The 16,862-nt window shown below is 66.1% G+C and overlaps 1 protein-coding gene across 1 annotated transcript in view; it reads left to right on the plus strand.

Annotated features, from left to right (window-relative positions):
* The first annotated feature begins 472 nt into the window (after positions 1-472).
* The window catches only part of DCTN1 (dynactin subunit 1), a 34,882-nt gene continuing 18,492 nt past the window's right edge, over positions 473-16,862 (plus strand). The window contains exons 1-4 of the mRNA XM_088526499.1: positions 473-505; positions 2,263-2,511; positions 3,172-3,250; positions 4,299-4,330. Of these exons, the coding sequence (XP_088382625.1) occupies positions 473-505; positions 2,263-2,511; positions 3,172-3,250; positions 4,299-4,330 (393 nt within the window). The remainder of the gene's footprint in view (positions 506-2,262; positions 2,512-3,171; positions 3,251-4,298; positions 4,331-16,862) is intronic.

Here is a 16,862-nt window from a genome sequence, read left to right on the forward strand (position 1 = left end):
CAGCGGTGCCGGTGACACCGACATGTGGGGCATCCCCCTCGCGCGGCCCCGCGCCCCTGCGCAGGCAGCAACCAGTGCGGCCAGGAGGGCGGCCGCTGGCCCTGCTGCGGCGTCTCTTCGGCCAGGCTGGGTGAGGAACTGCCCGTGTTAACCGTTTGCTCCCGCAGCAGCGGTGCCGGCGCCGCGGTGCTGTGCGCGTGCGGGGCGGCGGTGCCGGTGCAGCGGTGCAGTGCGGTGCAGCGCAGCAGAGTGCAGCACAGCGCGCTGCGGCGCTGCGTGCGCGCGGCCCCGCTCGCCGCCTCCCCGCGCTGCGGCGGCGCCAAGCCCCGCGCGCAGAGCAGCCCCGCGCGGGGCGGCGCCGCCGCAGCCGCAGCAGCCCCCGCGCGCGGCGCGGCGGCGTCCGCGAGCACCAGCCAGCGGCGCCCGGGTCCTGCCGCCGCCGGGCGGGAGCAGCCTCACGGCGGGAGCCGGCATGGCCCAGAGCAGGCGGCACGCGGCCGCGCGGGTGAGCTGCAGCGCGCCGGGAGCGCCGGGGCCGAGCGCCGCGCGGCGCCTCCTGTCCCTGCGCTGCCACGCTGCGTGGGCCGGGGCCGGCGTGGGGCTGCGCCGCCCGGCCCGGGCACCCTCGGCTGCGCGTTGCGGCGGCGCTCGCGGGATGCCGGCCTCCTCCCCGCGGTCCCTGCTGCCCTCTCCCTGCCTGCTCCAGGCTGCCCGCCGCGATGCTGCCCGCCGCGATGCCGGCTGCTTTCCCGGCGCTCGCTGCTGAGGTCGCTCCGTGCCGCGGCTGGTGCCGGGCAGCGCCGCGCAGCCCCGCCGCCCAGGCCCTCCCCTTGTCACGACGGTCCCCTCTCTTGGTGACATTGTCCCCGAGGCGCTCAGTGTGGGACGGCTGCTGTGCCGGCGCTTGGCACTGTTTATGGCCCGGCGGCCCCCTCTCTGGCCCATGGGCTCTCGCTGAAGTGCTTCCATGGCCCTGTCCTGCCAGGCCTGTACCGGCAGCGCTGGGCTCGGCTGTGGGACGGGCCCTGGGCAGCGCCGCGCGGGGTGCGTCTGCACGCCAGGGGCTCCAGCAGTGGCTCCCGCGGGCACCAAGGTCCGTGAGCCCCAGCAGCAGCACCGAGTCCTGCCCCGCGCCCGGCCAACACCGGCAGGGAATGTGGGAGCCGCCGCTGTGGCCAGGCCAGGCACTGCGGGGGCCTGCCCTGTCCTGGCCCTGCAGCCTTCCTGCTGCTGCCCGGCTGGCAGCTTGGAGCGGGCACGGAGAGGAGCAAAGCCGCGCCAGCCCTTCTGCACGGACGGGCCGAGCGGCTCCACGGGGTCAGGTGCTCGCTGGGCTCATGTGGGTTGCGGTGCCGGGCAGGGCAGAGGCGCCCGCCCTGCGCGCCTGCACTGAGCCCAGCGCGGGCACCCGGTGCCTCCGGTGCGAGTCTCGCAGCAGCCGTCCCGCGCGGGCAGGGGCGGCATCGCCCCTCGTGTAACTGCGGGACGGCTCCGCTGTTCATCCCTGTGCGCCGGCATGGAGCGCGGCAGGACGGCAGTGCCCGCGCTCTGTCTGGGGCTACCCAACTCGGCGCTTTGCAGCCCAGGCCGTGGGCTTCTCCCCGAGCGGGTGCGGAGCTCGCCAGGCCGTGGGCAGGGATTGCCAGGGCTTTGATGTGTGCCTGGAGCGACGGATTGAGTTCAACAAGCAGCGCCTGCGCGGGGAGCACACGGGCACCTCGACTCAGCCGCGCCGGGTGCCGCGCTCAGGGGCAGCGCGCGGGCGCCGCGGCTCACAGGGCTCCTCTTGGCTCTCTTGCCCGTGTGCCCTGGGCAGCAGCCGTTTTGCAGCATGGAGAGGAGGAGGAGGAGGGTGTCCTTCGTCCCGTGGCAGCGCCTTGGGCTCCTGCAGCACTTGCTGGGACCTGCTGGGTGTGGATGGTTCTTAGGAGGGGGTTGGGCTGGATGATCTCTAGGGATCCCTTCCAACCTCAACCGCTTTGGGATTCCATGACTTCTGGGCCTTGCAAGTGCCGCGTGTCCGTCAGGGGCCCAAAACAGCAGTTATGGCTGTTGGGCCACAGGGTGTGGCCACTGTTCAGCAGCGGTCCCGGCGTGGGCTGCATTTGTCACCTTGTCACCCCTTGGCCCCTGCGCTGGGGCCGTCTCGGCTGCCGCATGGCCCTGCGCCCCCCTGCCGGCTTGGCAGGGATGAGGTGCCGGCACGGAGCGTCTCCCATCTCGGCGCCGGCCTCACCCGCCTCCCTGTGCTCCCGCCCGCAGGCAGCCGTTCCCGGCGCGAGGATGAGCGCGGAGGCGGGCGGGCGGCCCCTCAAGGTGGGCTCCCGCGTCGAGGTCATCGGCAAGGGGCACCGCGGCACCGTCGCCTACGTCGGCGCCACCCTCTTCGCCACCGGGAAATGGGTCGGCGTCATCCTGGACGAGGCCAAGGGCAAGAACGACGGCACGGTGCAGGGCAGGAAGTACTTCACCTGCGAGGAGAACCACGGCATCTTCGTGCGGCAGTCGCAGGTAGGCTCCCGCGCGCCCGGCGGGAGAGCTTGCGGAGCGGGATGCGGGCCGGCCGCGAGCGGCGGCGGAGCCGCGTGCGGAGGGGCCCAGCCTGGGGCCGGCGGCACCGGCGCCGGTGCCTCCCCGTCCCGGCAGCGGGATGCTTTTCGAGAGCGCTGTTGCCGTGGTAATGCAACGCTCGCCGAGCATCCGCACGGCAGCCGGATGCCCCGGCGGCACCTCCCCGCTCCCGGGACACGTGGAATGGGCAAAGGGGAGGGGGCGGCAGGGACAGGGTGCTGAACTGCTGCAGCTGCTCTGCTCCCGGGAGAGCAGTTTTCCTTAGGGAGTGGAGAAGGGGGCGGTAAGAGAGGTGACTGCACTTTTGTAGGATGAAGCATTAGCTTTCCTTCAGGAATCAGGGACGTAAAGTAACTAGCAGACCAAGGCTCCTAAGGTGATGGCTTCACAGAATGAACGTCAGCCTGGTAAAGGTGTTCTGATCTGAGTTTTTGCTTTCTTCGTGGCCCGCTTGAGTTAGTTGGCTCTTTCCAGGAAGAAAGGTGGAGGTGGATGATCAGATATCTGAACTTGAGTAAGTGCTTAAATGTGCTATAGAAACTGACCTGCAGCATAAGTGCTCCCGTTTGCTTGTAGTAACGGTTGGTAAACTGTTTGCAGATCCAGGTTTTTGAAGATGGAGCTGATACCACGTCCCCAGAAACGCCAGAATCTTCCGCCTTGAAGGTCCCCAAGAGAGGTAGGAGCGTTTGTGCTGAGTCCCGGGTGGCCGTGCGGGGCTGTGCCCGGAGCCGGGCTCCGTGGCAGCTCCCGCCGCATGTCCCAGCCCCGGAGCCCCGGGCTCACCGGCGCGGCGCCTTTCCCCGCGGCTCCCTGCGCGCTGCTCCTGGCGGGCAGCCCCGGGAGGCTCCGCGGTGCAGGCAGCCAGGCCGAGCTGACGCAGAGGGGAGGGCGCCCCGGCGTGGGGATGGCAGCTCCCGGGTGGCAGCGGGTGCTGCGTGTCCCTCGCCCTTGGCGCGGGCGCTCTCTGCCCAGCCCTGCGAGCGGTCGCGGCACTTTCCCCCGTTCAGGCCGACTCCTGTTCACGCTGTGCTTTGGCTGACGCTGCATGTTGCTGCAGGGCTGTTGTGGGGCTGCCAGGGAGCTCCCTGCCTGTGCCACGGGAACGCCTGGCGCATCTGGGCAGCAGCAGCCGGAACCCGCTCTGCCCGGCACGGCGATCCTCCTGCGGGCGCAGGGCTCAGCTCCTGTGGGATGCTCCCGTGTACGTCGGCGCTGTGTGCCCCCCGTGCGGGGAGGTGCGGCCTGGCACTGCGCCCGCTGCTCGGGCATCCCAACCGCTCGGGTTCGGCTCTGCTCGAGTCCCCACTTTGTGTGAGCGACTGAACAGGGACACGTTTGCAACCAGCGAGGGTGCAGCTGATGCAGTTTTTCTTCCCCAGCCCCTTTTTTATTTTGAGGCAGAAACTTGAGCTTTTTTAATTTAAGAACCTATTCTTTTTTATGTTAGTGCGCAAAAGCCCAACTTTTCACGTGCAGTTTCAGTCTGCTCTTTTTTGTGTCCCTGCTGTGAACAGTAAGTGCAGACTCCAGGGACCCGGCTGCTGGTGCCTGCGCTGCAGGCGGCGCAGCGTGCTGGAGCGAGCGCAGGACGAGGCAGGAACCCCTTGGCGAGTCAGGCTGCGCTGCAGTTCTGCAGCTCTTGGCCTTGCGACACAGGGACACGGGGACCCCGCAGGCAGGGTGCCCTGGCCGTGGCTCACGGCTCTCTCTGTTTCTCTCTGCAGATTCCCTGGACGCCGCCAAAGGCAGCAAGCTGGTGAGTGCTGCGCCCGCAGCTGCGGGCAGTGCCCGGCGGCGCTGGGGAAGGCCGGCTCACGCTGCGCTGCTGACGCTTCTACATTACCTTTAGCACCTCTCTAAAAGCTTCCTTTTCCAAATCTGCAGAAAAACTGCATGGACACATGCACACAGCATGCGGAAAGGGCAGAGTTTTACCGGCCTGTCTCTTGCTTTGCTTTTTCAGTTCTGTACTCTAATAGTAATAATAATAATAGTGCCAGGGTGAGATGTATTGCTCCTGAGGGAACATGCGGGAAGCAAGGCTACCTAAAAAGTAACTTCTTCAGCTAGTGACCAGAATTATCAGCTCCTTGTGCAGACGGGTTTTGTTTCGGCGAAACCATTCAGTGTTGAACCCCTCCTGGAAGGACGGGGCGAGCGGCCCTGCTGGGGCGCGAGTTGCCGGGTGGCACTTGGCAGCGGGTGCTGGAGTGTCCCCCGTGCCTGACCGCCGCTCTCAGCGTGCGCAGCGGGTGCTGCAGTGCGGTAGAAAAGCCCTTCCGAAATCGAAGGGGAAAACCCTGGTGCTGCTGCAGTCAGGGCGGTCACAAACGCATCTCCTTAGTGCTGGAAGCTGCTGGGATCCCCAGCAGTTGTGCAGAGCGGGTGCCCGGAAGGGGCTGCCCTCAGCGGGTGTCGGAGCACACGTTCAGCACCCAGCAGTGCCCCCTGCCCACGGGCGCTCTGCGCTCCCTGCACTAGACACTGCGGCTCCTGGTCCCAGCACCCCTGCTGCTGCTGTGCCGGAGGCGGGAGCTGTTGGTGGAGGGAGCAGGCTCCTGCTCCGGGCAGAGGCTTGTGCCGTGGGCTAGGTGGCCCTGGGGACAGCAGCTCCATGGGAGCCGGCAGCCCTGGGGACAGCAGCTCTGTGGGGCCAGGCGGGCACAGGGACGGCAGCTCCGCGGGAGCAGGTGGCCCTGGGGACAGCAGCTCTGTGGGAGAGGCCGGTGGCCGCGGTGCCGGTAGGTGTCAGTGCAGGCAGTGCGGTGGCCCTGCGGCCCCGCACGTGGCCTCTGCCACCCCTGGGCTCCATGCGGGCCAGGTGGTCACGCGGACTCGTAGCCGCAGGGAAAGCGGCTCCCGTGCGCTTGGCCTCGGCGCGCTGCGGAGCTGCCTCTCAGCAGTGGGGCATTTCTGGCCGTTGCTCATGAGCAGAGTTTGTTACGTGCTGGTGCTCTTGGTAGCTGGGGGTGCGCTAACAGAAACACGGAAACAAATGGGTGACTATGAGGAGTTCTTGCCTTCGCCCCAGGTCTGCTCCTCCTGTGAAATGTTCCCCTCCTGAATGCTCTGGAGGCCCCCGGGATCCTGCTGCTGGAAGCACAGCCTTGGACTAGCCACCCTGGGAATGAGGCTAGTGCATCCCGGGGTTGGACATAAGCTCCCTTGTCCCTCTGTTAAGCCATTTTACACTTGTTTGAATTTGCCTGGATGTGCTTTCCTCTCTAATTGCACTTATTGACTTCCTTGACGTTAGAGCTATCGCTGACAGACCGCAGCGCTGTTTGAGCCGATAGCAATGTCGTCATCCTCGTCCATGTGATGCAAGCTCTAATTTTCTAACCTTTTATTCCCTCTTCATGCAGCGTGGAGTGAAGCCTAAAAAGGTGGTGCATTTTCTGGCAATCAGTGTGCATGTTGCAGAGTCTCCGGGCTGCATGACTGCCCGCTCGTCGTGCTGTGCCCTCCGTTGCATGTTTGTTCGTGTGTGTCCCCTCTGCCAGCCCCGCTTGCTGCAGGATCCTGGAGGTAAACGGGGCCGAGGTGGCCGCTCGGGCCAGGCCTGCCGGCGCTGCGCCCGCTCCGGAGCTCCCCGCTGCTCCGGCCAAGCCTCTCGAGCCTCCGGCTCGGCGCCGCTGCCACCTCTGTGCCGCGTCTCTCGACACGCACAAAAACGCTCTTAGTTGAAGCCCTGAGCGCCCCGGGGCGACGCAGATGCTGCTGGGCAGCGCGGGAGGAGCAGAGCCCAGAGTGCGGCGGGGCCGGGGGCTGCCCCGGGGCCCTTCTCGCTGCCCAGCGGGAACGGCCCCTGCTCCCGGGCTCCTGGAAGGTGGAGCCACCCGTAGCCACCTGCTCTGCCCTTGGTGGAGAGCAAGGGAAGGAGAACGCTGTGCGGAACCAAAACCACACAGCTCTTGGCAAAAAGTAATAGCTTCTTACTGAACGTCTGGGGAATATTATTTTGATGTGGAAATCCTGCCAAGGAAAAAGCAAATCTGGCCCCTCAGATACCTGGGATGGGCTCAACACAAGTGCTAAAAAGAAAGGGAGACAGTACCTGCTTAGTGCCTCATACGCAGGGTGCCCGGCAGTGGTGTCCGTGACGGATCCTTTGTTCCCAGCTGTTTTCATTTCAATTTTTGGGTGGAGGGATAATCCAAGAGCAGCATTTGTCCTTGCTCAGAAAGCCGCCGCCGAGGAGCAGCGAGTGGAGGGAAGCGCCGGCTGCCACCCTTAAGGACAGGCCGTGGAACCTGTGCGCGTCCCGAGCTGCTCTGCGCGCTGCTGCAGCCCGCAGCCTCTGCATGTCCCTGTGCATGGCTGCGTGCATGCACCCTGCGCGTGGCTGTGAGCATGTCCCTGTGCATGGCTGCGTGCATGCACCTTGCCTGTGGCTGCGAGCATGTCCCTGTGCATGGCTGCGTGCATGCACCCTGCGCGTGGCTGCGAGCATGTCCCTGTGCATGGCTGCGTGCATGCACCTTGCCCTGCCCTCGCTCCTGCGCGCCGGCCTCACTGCTCTGCCTGCAGCTCTGCGCGTGCCGCCCGGTTCTGTTGGTGGAAGAGCTGCTGCTTTTGGTGCTGTGGGGGTTCAGCTTTGCAGTCGGGTCCTGGTGTGGTTTCGGGGGCAGGTTGGTGCAGGTCGTGCCACGTGCGCTGCCGTCGGTTTGAGGCCCCGGTTGCCCGTTGCTTTTACAAGAAGTGCTGGCGTGGCACTAGCTGTCCGTGCGGGGACGCAGCGCGGGCGGCTCACGTAGCTCCTCCCCTGCACGGACTTCCCGAGGTCACTCGGGAGTTAATTTTCCAGATCGAAACCTTTAATAAACCTGCCAGATCCCCCTTCCTCCTCTACAGCCCTTGACATTATGTGAGTGGGTGGAAATTGCAATCCCATTGGTACGATCACAAAATAACTAATGTTCTTAGCAGGTGAATCCTTATTCATGAGATCAGGTAGCTCTTTGCATGTTAAATATAGACGTTAATCGGGTTAAAAGCTGCTTCCTCCTGCTGCTTCTCCTGTGCCAGATGGTCCCTGTGCTCTGAGCCATCCTGCCCCTTTGCCTCTGTTTTGCCGTGGTCCCCGTCTCCCCTCTGGCCCTGACGGTTGGCAAGAGCAGTGGCCCCGGTGGCCTCCGGGTCGCTCGGTGGCCTTGGCTGCTGTTGTCCCCCGGTGCAGGAGCTGGATGGTTCTCCCTGCACGTGGAGCCGCCCGAACCGGCCGGAACGGGGAGTTGCTCCCGCAGGCGGTGGCTGGGGCCGGGGTGTCCCCGGCCGCGTGCCGGGCGGACCCGCCGGCCCGGCTGGGTGACGGTCGCCGCCTTCGGCAGGGGCTGCGCGAAGGGGCGGCAGCGCCCGTCGCTTGGTGGCACCAGTGGGAGCTCAGGGCCTCTTTGGTGCTGGCTTTTTCCAGCGTGTTGGAGCTGCGTTTTCAAGTGTTTTGTCTGGGGGATAAGTGTAACAGATCCCTAACAGATGTGGCCTCTTCCCCCCCGTTGCGCGACTGATCTCGTTCTGTCCCTCTCTTGTCCCTTGCTTGTGGCTCTGTGGAGTCCCGAGCTCCTGGCGGCTGCGCTGGGTGCCCATGTCCCTGTGCGGAGCAGATGGCCTCTCCGTGGCCGCGGGCTCCCAGCACAGATGGCTTCTTTTTAAAGAAGAGGGGCCACCCCAGGCCCCGTTAATCCTTTAAAGGAAAGAGCAATCCGATTAGCTCGTAAAACGAAATGTGCCGCGCGCCTGGCACGCGTCTCGCAACGGGGCGCAAGGAGCCTGGCCCTCGTTTTCCCTGGCTGTTAGTCCCCTTGGCCAGCCAAGGAACTGTAGGGGCCTTCCCCAAGGGGCCTGCCCGGCCCTCGCGGCACGGGGGTGCTGCGGGATGGGGGCTTTGCTCTTAGGGCCGGAGCTGGAGCAGCCCCCGGTGCCCCGCAGCCAGCTCCCCCTACCCCTACCGATGCCCCTGTCCCTGCTCCCGCTCCTGCTGATGCCCCTGCTCCTGATCCAGCTCCAATGGAGCTTCCGCAGCCTCGTCCACCTTGGGCTGAGGAGCCCCTGGGTGCCTCCAGTCAGGTGTGTCGTTGAACCCTTTACAGGACAGGGCTGGAACAGCCAACACCTGCGTGTTCATTTAGAAAGCTGTATTTTTTCCATTGCTCTTCTGCTCAACAGTGCAAGGTGGGAAGGTGCAGCCAGCTCCTGGGTGATACCTGCCGGGTCTCGGGGATGGGACAAATGCCCGTTGCCGCTGCAGGGAGCTCAGGATCTGGGCTGGGAGAGGGCAGGGCCGTCAGAGCAGCCCTTGCCCCTCGCTGCCGCAGCCTTAGTTCTCTTCACTCCGTATTAACTCCGCGTCAGCGTTCACGTGTTGCCTCCAGCCATGCACACAGCACGTGGCTCGCTAAGTGCTTGCAGCCATGCATCAAGGTTGCTTTTGTCTGGGAGTATTAATATCTAGAGGGGTCTTTTTTTCCTGAAGAACTTGAGTAACAACTGGTTGGAACTGCAAAGTGCAGGAAAGCCTCTGTCCCCCAGACCCGTACAGGAGTGCTGCAAACGGCTGCTCTCGAGGGATGCTCTCCCCAAACTGTTAGTGCCGTCCAGTCGCTTGAAAGCCACGTCTGTGTAAAACGAGCTCGTTTGCTGCGCGCGTGCTCTGCAGCAAGCTCTGCTCTTAGCGCTCCTAAGGATGCCCTTTGGAAACCCTTCCCTGCCAGCAGCAGGGAGGAGCTGCCGGCGATGCTGGGGAGCCGCGTCCAGCCCTTGGGGATGAGCAGATTTGCCTGCAATTACTGCTGCCCAGAGGAGTCTGCCTTGTGAGGAGGAACCAGCAAGTCAGCAGCTGGGGTAATAGCTGCAATCATTAGTGCTGGGTAATAGGCGAGCCTTGTCCTGAGGGTGGCTCCTGTGGAAATGGCACCGTTTTACTTGGCAGCTCCCTCCTTGGTGCACGACAGGGCAGCCGGGGCCCAAAGCAGCCCTTTCCCGCAGCCCTGAGGGGTTGGCCCTGAGGAGGAGGAGGATGAAGGAGGGTGCTGGTGAGCGCAGGCAGCAAGGCCAGGGGGCGGGTGGCAGCTGCGACCACCCTCAGCAGAGCGCAGGGCTCCGCAAGGCGGGAGCATCCTCGGGCAGGAGCCGGCGGTGCCGCGTTGGCAGCGGCGGGGATGGAGCTGAGCGGGCAGGAGCAGCGCGAGCGGCGCCACGGGGCAGCGCCTTCGCTCTCTGCCTCGGGGTCGGGAGGTGCTGGGGGCCGCTGTCCCCTGGGCCTCCCCTTGGGCAGGCCCAGTCCTCCGCGGGTCAATGCTGTAACTGCCGGGAACTTTTCTTGTCTGGAGCTTCAGGAGTTCCCTGAGGTTTCTGTAGCCACGTGTGTTGGCCAAGAGCACCCTTTGTATGAAGGGCCTTCCACAGTGCATCTGGACAGAATTACAACCTATTTTTTGTTGCATACGTGTTTGCAACATCAAGTATTTTGCAAAATTCCCATATTTTTGGAGGTAAAGCTGTAGCAGGAACCTTTTGTCCCTGCTCCAGGGAGGGCAAAGGCATCTCTGTGTGTGCGGATGCTGTGGCTTTCCCTGCTGGTTCCTGGGAGAGCCGGGTGCGGGGATGGCCGTGCCTGGGCTCGTTGTCACCGGCTGCTGCTTCGGCATCCTGAGAGCCGCCCGAGGACCGCGGGCCCTGCCGGCCTCGGCTCCGTCTGCAGAGACGTGCGGGGGGATGCTCCCAGCTTTCCAGGTGTCCAAGCGTGCCTGATCCTGCTTGTGCTCCAGGGAGATGCCGCCTGCGCGGCCGGGCCGGGCTGGGGGAGCCCCTTGCTGCTTTGTCGGTGGGGAGCGAGAGGGGCTTGTGCGCGGGCAAAGCGCAGCCCTCGCTGCCCTGCAGCCCTTCCCTCCTCGCGGTGCGCGGCAGCGGCGCCGCGGCCTCCCCGCCAGCCCGGTGCCCCCCGCGCCCCGGCGCCGCGCTGCAGGGCTGCAGGAGGCAGAGCGCAGCCCTTGTCCCGCGCGGGGCAGCCGCAGGCCGTGCGCGCTGCAAGGGGGCTTTCCAGTACGGGCCCCTCGGGCGGCGGCAGGTCCGGGGGTCCAGCTGGAGGGCAGCGGGAGGGACCTGTGACCGTGACTGCGAGTGGAGGAAACGCCTGAAAGCGCAAGGGACGTGCAGGTATTTATACATATACGCACACAGTTATATATGAAATACGCATTTTCTGTTTAAATGCAGGCATCCATTTCAGGTATGCAGCCATGGGCTGTCCTGCCCAGGCTGGAGGGCCCCAGCACGCCCTGGCTGCGGGCAGCGCTGCGTCAGCTTGGACCTGGCTGCGGGGACGCTGCTCTGGCTGCGGCAGGGTAGGCCCTGCGAGCACAGAGCCCCCCTCACCCGCGGCGCCGCCCCGGGGATGTCTGCAGGGACGTCCCCGGGTGTGCAGGGATGTCCCCAGGCGTGCAGGGATGTGCCTGGGTGTGCAGGGCCGCCTGCCCCAGCAGCGGGACGGCCCTGGGCACATGCAGGAGCCTCGAGGCTGCGCGGAGCCGTGCGCTCTGCACGTGCTGCTCGGGCAGGCCGGGTGCAGCGCAAGCTGCCCTGTGCAGCGGCAGCGCCTGCTCTCGAGCGTTGGAGATGGCAGGATCCAAATGTGAATTGTCAGTACGGGAGGTCTGTGCACGCGTGGATGTGCTGGTTCGGAGCACGGATCTGTGGAATAAGGGATGCGTGCGTGCTTTAAGACAAAGATCCGGGTGTTTCCATGCGGAGGGCATGGGACGTGGAGGTCCGGCAAGCAGGACGGCGCTGGCTCCGGCGGCCTCCGTCTCGACGTGCTGCGGCGAGGCCGCGCTCTGCAGCCCGGGCGGGGGCTGGCGGCGCCGCGGCCGCGCTCGGCCGGGCCCTGCACGCGGCTGCGGGCAGCGCCGGCGTTGCTAGGCGGCGCGGGAGGCCGGGTGGGCGCTGCGGGCGCTGCGGTGATGTCATGAGCAGCGGGGCGGTGGTTGGCGCCGCGCGCACCGCGGGCCGGCGGCGGCTGCGCGGCGGCTGGGGCCGGGCGCGCTAACCCTCTCTCTCTGCTCCCTCTGCTGCCCTGTCTCGCCGCAATGATGAGGCAGGCCCCGGCGGCACGCAAGGTACAGCCCGCGCCGCGCCGCTCCTCCCGAGCATCCTCCATGCCGCGCTGCTCCCGAGCATCCCCCGCTCCCTCCGCGCTGATCCGGAGCATCCCCCGCGCCGCGTTGCTCCTCCTGAGCACCCCCGGTGCCGCGCTGCTCCCGAGCATCCCCTGCTCCGCTCCTGAGCATCCCCCGCTCCCTCCGCGCCGCTCCCGAGCACCCCCCGCTCCGCGCCGCTCCCGAGCATTCCCTGCTCTGCGCCGCTCCCGGCCGGGCGCTCGCGCCGGCATTCCGGTCGCTCCGTGCCTGCTTCCCCGCGGCGGGTGCCCACCCTGCATGCAGCCTCCCCGCGCGCGGCCGCTTCCCCCGGGCGAGCCGCACGTTCACGGCGGCCTCCCCGCCGCCGCTGCAGCCTGCGCAGCCCCAGCCCCGCTGCCCGCAGGCTGCCCGAGCGGCGGCGCGCGGGGCTGCCCCAGGCTGCAGCGTGGGCTCTGCCTTGTGCTCCCGCGCTGGCCTATATGTTTATTTTTAGCATGACCAGGATATTGCCGCTCAGCTTAAAGAGAAATCCTGAAAAAATTCCGCCTGGTCTCGGAGAAGTGAAAATAAAAATAACCAAAGGCACAAACGTGCCGCTTTGCCCAAGCTGCAGCAGCTGGGGGACTTTGCAGTGCTACATTGCAGTAAATGCACATGGGTCGTGCGGGTTGCTGCTTAAGCTGAGCAAGGGTAGTGAAATACTTGGTGATGGGTGATCACCTAAAAAGCTGCTATTTAATGCACCTGCAGATTAGAAGTTCTGCGAATGCTGATGTTGTGCCGCCAGCGGGAAGGTGGAGCCGGCCGGGCTGGGGCAGCCTCCGGCCTCCAGGGCGTTTCATAAATCTGCCGGCACTTGATTTAATCGGGCGCCTTCTGGCGTCGGTGCTTTTCCTCCCTGTGCCTTCCCGGTGGCGGCTGCTGCGAGGGGACTCACGCAGAAGGTGCTGCCACTGGCTTAACAGAATATTTTGAAATTCCTTGTAAACGTACCCAGGAAAAAGACACGTGATGTGCCCACCGGAAAACACATCAAGAGGGGAGCCTGCAGCTCCGTGGCTGGCAGCCCTGCAGGTAGCAACGTTGTTAATGCCAACAGGTTTTGTCTGAGCATCCTCTGGAGAAGGCTCAGTTCTTCCCAGCGACCAAGTTCTGCCGCTGTGCCGCATCGGTCCTTGCTCCCAGATGAGCCGCCTGCAGCTGCAGCGTTTGCTCGGCGCACATGTCCCCGGCGGCACCGGCTCCCGTCGTGGCCGGGCTGCGCGCTCTCCGCTGCAATCCCTCCCGCAGAGCTGCGGGACGCCGGAGTGCCCGCCGGAGCCTTCCCCGGAGCGATGAGATGGAGGCGCCGCAGCGCGGGCTGCAGCGTGCGGCGGCTCCGCATGCGGCCTGCATGGAGGCCGTGCCACCCACGGCAGCCACGCTGCGGCCGCCCGGCGCTCCCCCGCAGAGACGGGCGATGCAGGTGTCACGCGGTGCCGTAGGGAGCCAGCTGTTTGGCCGGATTTCCTGCTGCTGGAGGAGAAGTTTCCATAGGAGCGAGTCTTCTTGGAGCCTCAGACGCTACTGCCGTTGAGTGCGGGTCCTTCGGAAGGAGCAAGGGTTACATAATGCTATCAAATATTTATGCCACGACACTATGCAGAGTGGTTCCGAACCACCAAATAATAAAATATTCATGGCCATAGCGGGCTGGTGCAGAGCTCCCTGGGACCCAGGAGTCCCAGGGTCCTTGCACGGGGCTCCTGCTGCTGTAGCCAGACTGTGGGGGAGCCCCGTGCCAGCCCTGGGTGTGATCCCAGCCCGGAGCGTGATCCCGGCTTCGGATGCCGGCCCGGCCAGGCGCTGCTCGCGCGGAGCCTCGTGCCAGCGGCCGGGCCTGGCTGCTTGGGAAGCGAGGCTGAGAAAAGCACTTAACATCCCTCATCTCTGGTGGAGATCATCATGTTAACGGCGAGGAGCGCGGAGGAGTGTGGAGCAGCGCGGAAGAGCACGAGGAGCGTGGAGGAGCGCAAGGAGCGCGGAAGATCACGGTGGAGCGCGGAGGATCACGGAGGAGCGCGAGGAGCATGGAGGATTGCAGAGGAGTGCAAAGAGCGTGGAGGGTCACAGAGGAGCGTGGAGAAGTATGAAGGAACGTGGAGGATCGCGGAGGAGCGCGAAGAGCGTGGAGGAGCATGGAGAAATGTGCAGCCCTCGCTCCGGCCGCCTCTCAGGAGACACCTGTGGCTCTTGGAGCCCCACTGGGGACCTGCTGTTCAGCAGTGGAGCCTGTTGCTCTGAAGGACACGGGATGCTCCGTCAGGCTCAGTGCAGGTGACTTGCTCCCAGCTCCCCGAGCTGCAGAGCCCCTCCCCGTCCCCCCAGGGAGGGAGCACTTCAGCATTCCCAATTTCAGGAATGAGGCGTGCTGCACAGCCAGCCCAATGAAGAGAGGCCGGCAGAGCCTGGTGGCCATCGGGCCCTTCCGGAGATCAGTAGCCCCTTCTCGCGGCCATCCCTTGCTGCTGAGCTGGTCCCCGGCGAATCGTGGAGCTTTGGCCTTTATAACTCCTGTGCAGACATGATGGCCTTGCCCGTCGTGCGGGGCTGCCCAGCGGAGGAGGCATCAGGCAGGGTCAGCGGCTCCTCTGTGCTGAGCGAGGGCAGCTCCCAGCGTGCGGGATCGCCCAGGGCCCGGCGCGTCGGAGCTGACGAGGGGCCAGCAGCTTAGCCAGGGGCGCCCTGGAAAGGGCTGAGAAGGGGCAAAGCTGCTTCCGGGCCCTTCCGACAGATGTCCAGAGCGTCGCTTGGTTTGATCCTTTCCTAGCCGGACTGGTGGAAGGTGCTGGAGCGCTTGGGAAGAGCCTGCCCACCACCATGGAGCCGCTGCCCTTACGGGAGGGCTGGAGTGCTGGCTGTGCTGGCCGGGCTTTCCCGGCGAGCACTGGGCAAGGCCAAGGAAGCTTCGGAAGAGGAAGATCCTTCGCTCCGTGCTGAGATGGGCCTGCTTGAAGCGGGGCCTCTAGGGCTGCCGGCAGCGAGCGAAGCCGTGAGTGAAGCTGCCGGCGCGGCAGGTATCGGCCGTCCGAAGCGACGCTCTGTCCAACGCTGTCACCACGAGAGAAGCGGCTGCGGGGTCTGCGCTGGCGGCGCAGCCGAGGCCGCCCACGAGCGCTGCCTTAGTGCGCCCGGCAGGCTCGCAGCGAGCTCGGAGCAAGCTCAGGGCCAGCCCTTAACGGGCTCACGGCAGGCTCGCGGCAGGCTCGCGGCAGGCTCACCGCGCGCCCGTGGGGCGCTGCTCCGGCTCGTCCCGTGCCGCGCAGCGCGGCCGTGGCCGGGGGCTGCCAGCGAGGCAGCTGCGGGGCCGCTCAGCGCGGTGGGGCCCGCAGAGCCCTGGGCTGCCGCCGCTGCTCCAGCTCTCACCCCCGAAGCTCCAAGGCCTCTGGAGAAGCCTGGGAGCCTCCCCCGGGACACGAGGCCTTGGTGGCTGTGCCGGAGCTCGGGCTGTGGCCGGGGCCGCTGCGCGTGCGGGCGCCCGGCCGAGCAGGGCCACGGGGCCGTGCCGGGGACACGGGGGCGACGCGCGCCCCGCTGCCGCGCGCACTAACGGCCGTCCTGTCTTTTGTTCCCTCTGCTGCACCTGCCGCTGTGCCCTGCGCGCTCTGTCTCTGCTCCTGTCTTTCCTGTCTGAGTGTTTCTCCTGCTCTGCCCTCTGCTCCTGTTGTGCTCCAGACCACGGCTCGGCGGCCCAAGGTGAGAACCGCCCGCGCGCAGCTCCGCTCTCTGCCCGCGCGCCGCTCGCTGCCCTCCGTGCGCCAGGCGGGCGCTCCCGGCCCCGCCGTGCTCTGGGGCGCGTGGAAAGGCTGTTGTGGGCTGCTGGCAGCGCGAGCGCGGGGCGCCGCGTGCTCCCCACGAGCCGTCGTGCACGGCAGAGCCCTGCCACTGCCTGCTCCCGCTGCAGCTCTCGGCCTCCTCGTGGGGCCCTTTGCAGCAGGATTGTGGCCACCCGCTGCGGGACAGCTGGGAGCTGGGGGACGTGGTGACTTCCCCGCCCTTGTTCTCTCGGCACCCTGGCGTTAGCTAAAATGTTCCTTGAAGCGTTTCTGCCCCAGCGCGTGACGCCCGGGGCTCGCGGGCTGTGGACACGTGTGGCTGGCGGAGGGACCGCAAGGGGCAGCTCTTGCGGCTGGCTGCAGAGCCCACGTTGGCGCTTGCGGCCGCAGCCCCATCCCACACGGTGTCCCCCGCTGCCCTGGCCTTGGCCCGTGCCGCCGTCCCGCTCCTGCGTGCGCAGGGCACCCAGCTGCCGCCTGGCGCTCCCCGGGCACGTGTGTGTGCAGCGGGAGGCGGCGGCGCACGGCAGAGGTGGCCTCAGGAAGAGGTGGCCTTGGTCACTGTGCGGCACGTGGTGCCCGAGAGCCGGACGCCCTGGGGATGTCCCGTGAGGTGGATCCCACCCTGTGACCGGGCCCCGCGTGTCCCCGGCCTCCCTGCCCCAGGCACCAGGGTCGTGCGGCAGCTGCCAGCCGGGCTGCCCGCGGGTCCCCATGCCGCGTGTGGCCGGTCGTGCAGGGGGTCCCCGTGACGCTGTGCGCGGCCAGGCCGTGCAGGGGGTTCCCCCGACGCTGCTCTGCTCCTGCAGGAGCCGCGAGGGCTCCTCGATCCTCCTCCAGCGACCCTCGGGGACGGTGCGTGGGGACCTTTCCCAGGCAGGGCCCTGCCCGCTGCGGCCTCGCGCAAGGGCAGCTGCAGGGAGGCTGCCGGCCAGGACGGCAGCGGCGGCCCCGGCATGGGCGCCGCTTCCCGGTCCTCGCTGCGGTGGCGCCGCTCCGTGCCGGGTGACGGGAGGGCTGCGGAGCGCTGCTCTGACGTGCGGCCGCACGCAGCGACGGGGCTGCTGCTTTCTGAGCAGGAGGAATCCAGGTTCCTAGAATCCTTACGCTTGGAAACAACCTTTGAGTTCATCGAGTCTGACCGTAAATTTTGTAATGATACACAGGAAAATAACACTAAAATGGGAAAATATACAGCCTAAAACTGACAGGTATCTAGGTATTTCCTGAAATTTCCCCAGAATTTGTGGAATAATAATTAGAGACAATGTGTATTCCCCTTTTGACCTCTGTTGGCCGGTTGCAGAAGCCTGTGCGCTTGCTCGCCTCCGTTCCTTGC

Source organism: Tinamus guttatus, unplaced genomic scaffold, assembly GCF_059628265.1.
Source record: "Tinamus guttatus ecotype Peru unplaced genomic scaffold, ASM5962826v1 Tinamus_guttatus_pri_ptg000247l, whole genome shotgun sequence".
Classification (NCBI taxonomy): Eukaryota; Metazoa; Chordata; class Aves; order Tinamiformes; family Tinamidae; genus Tinamus; species Tinamus guttatus.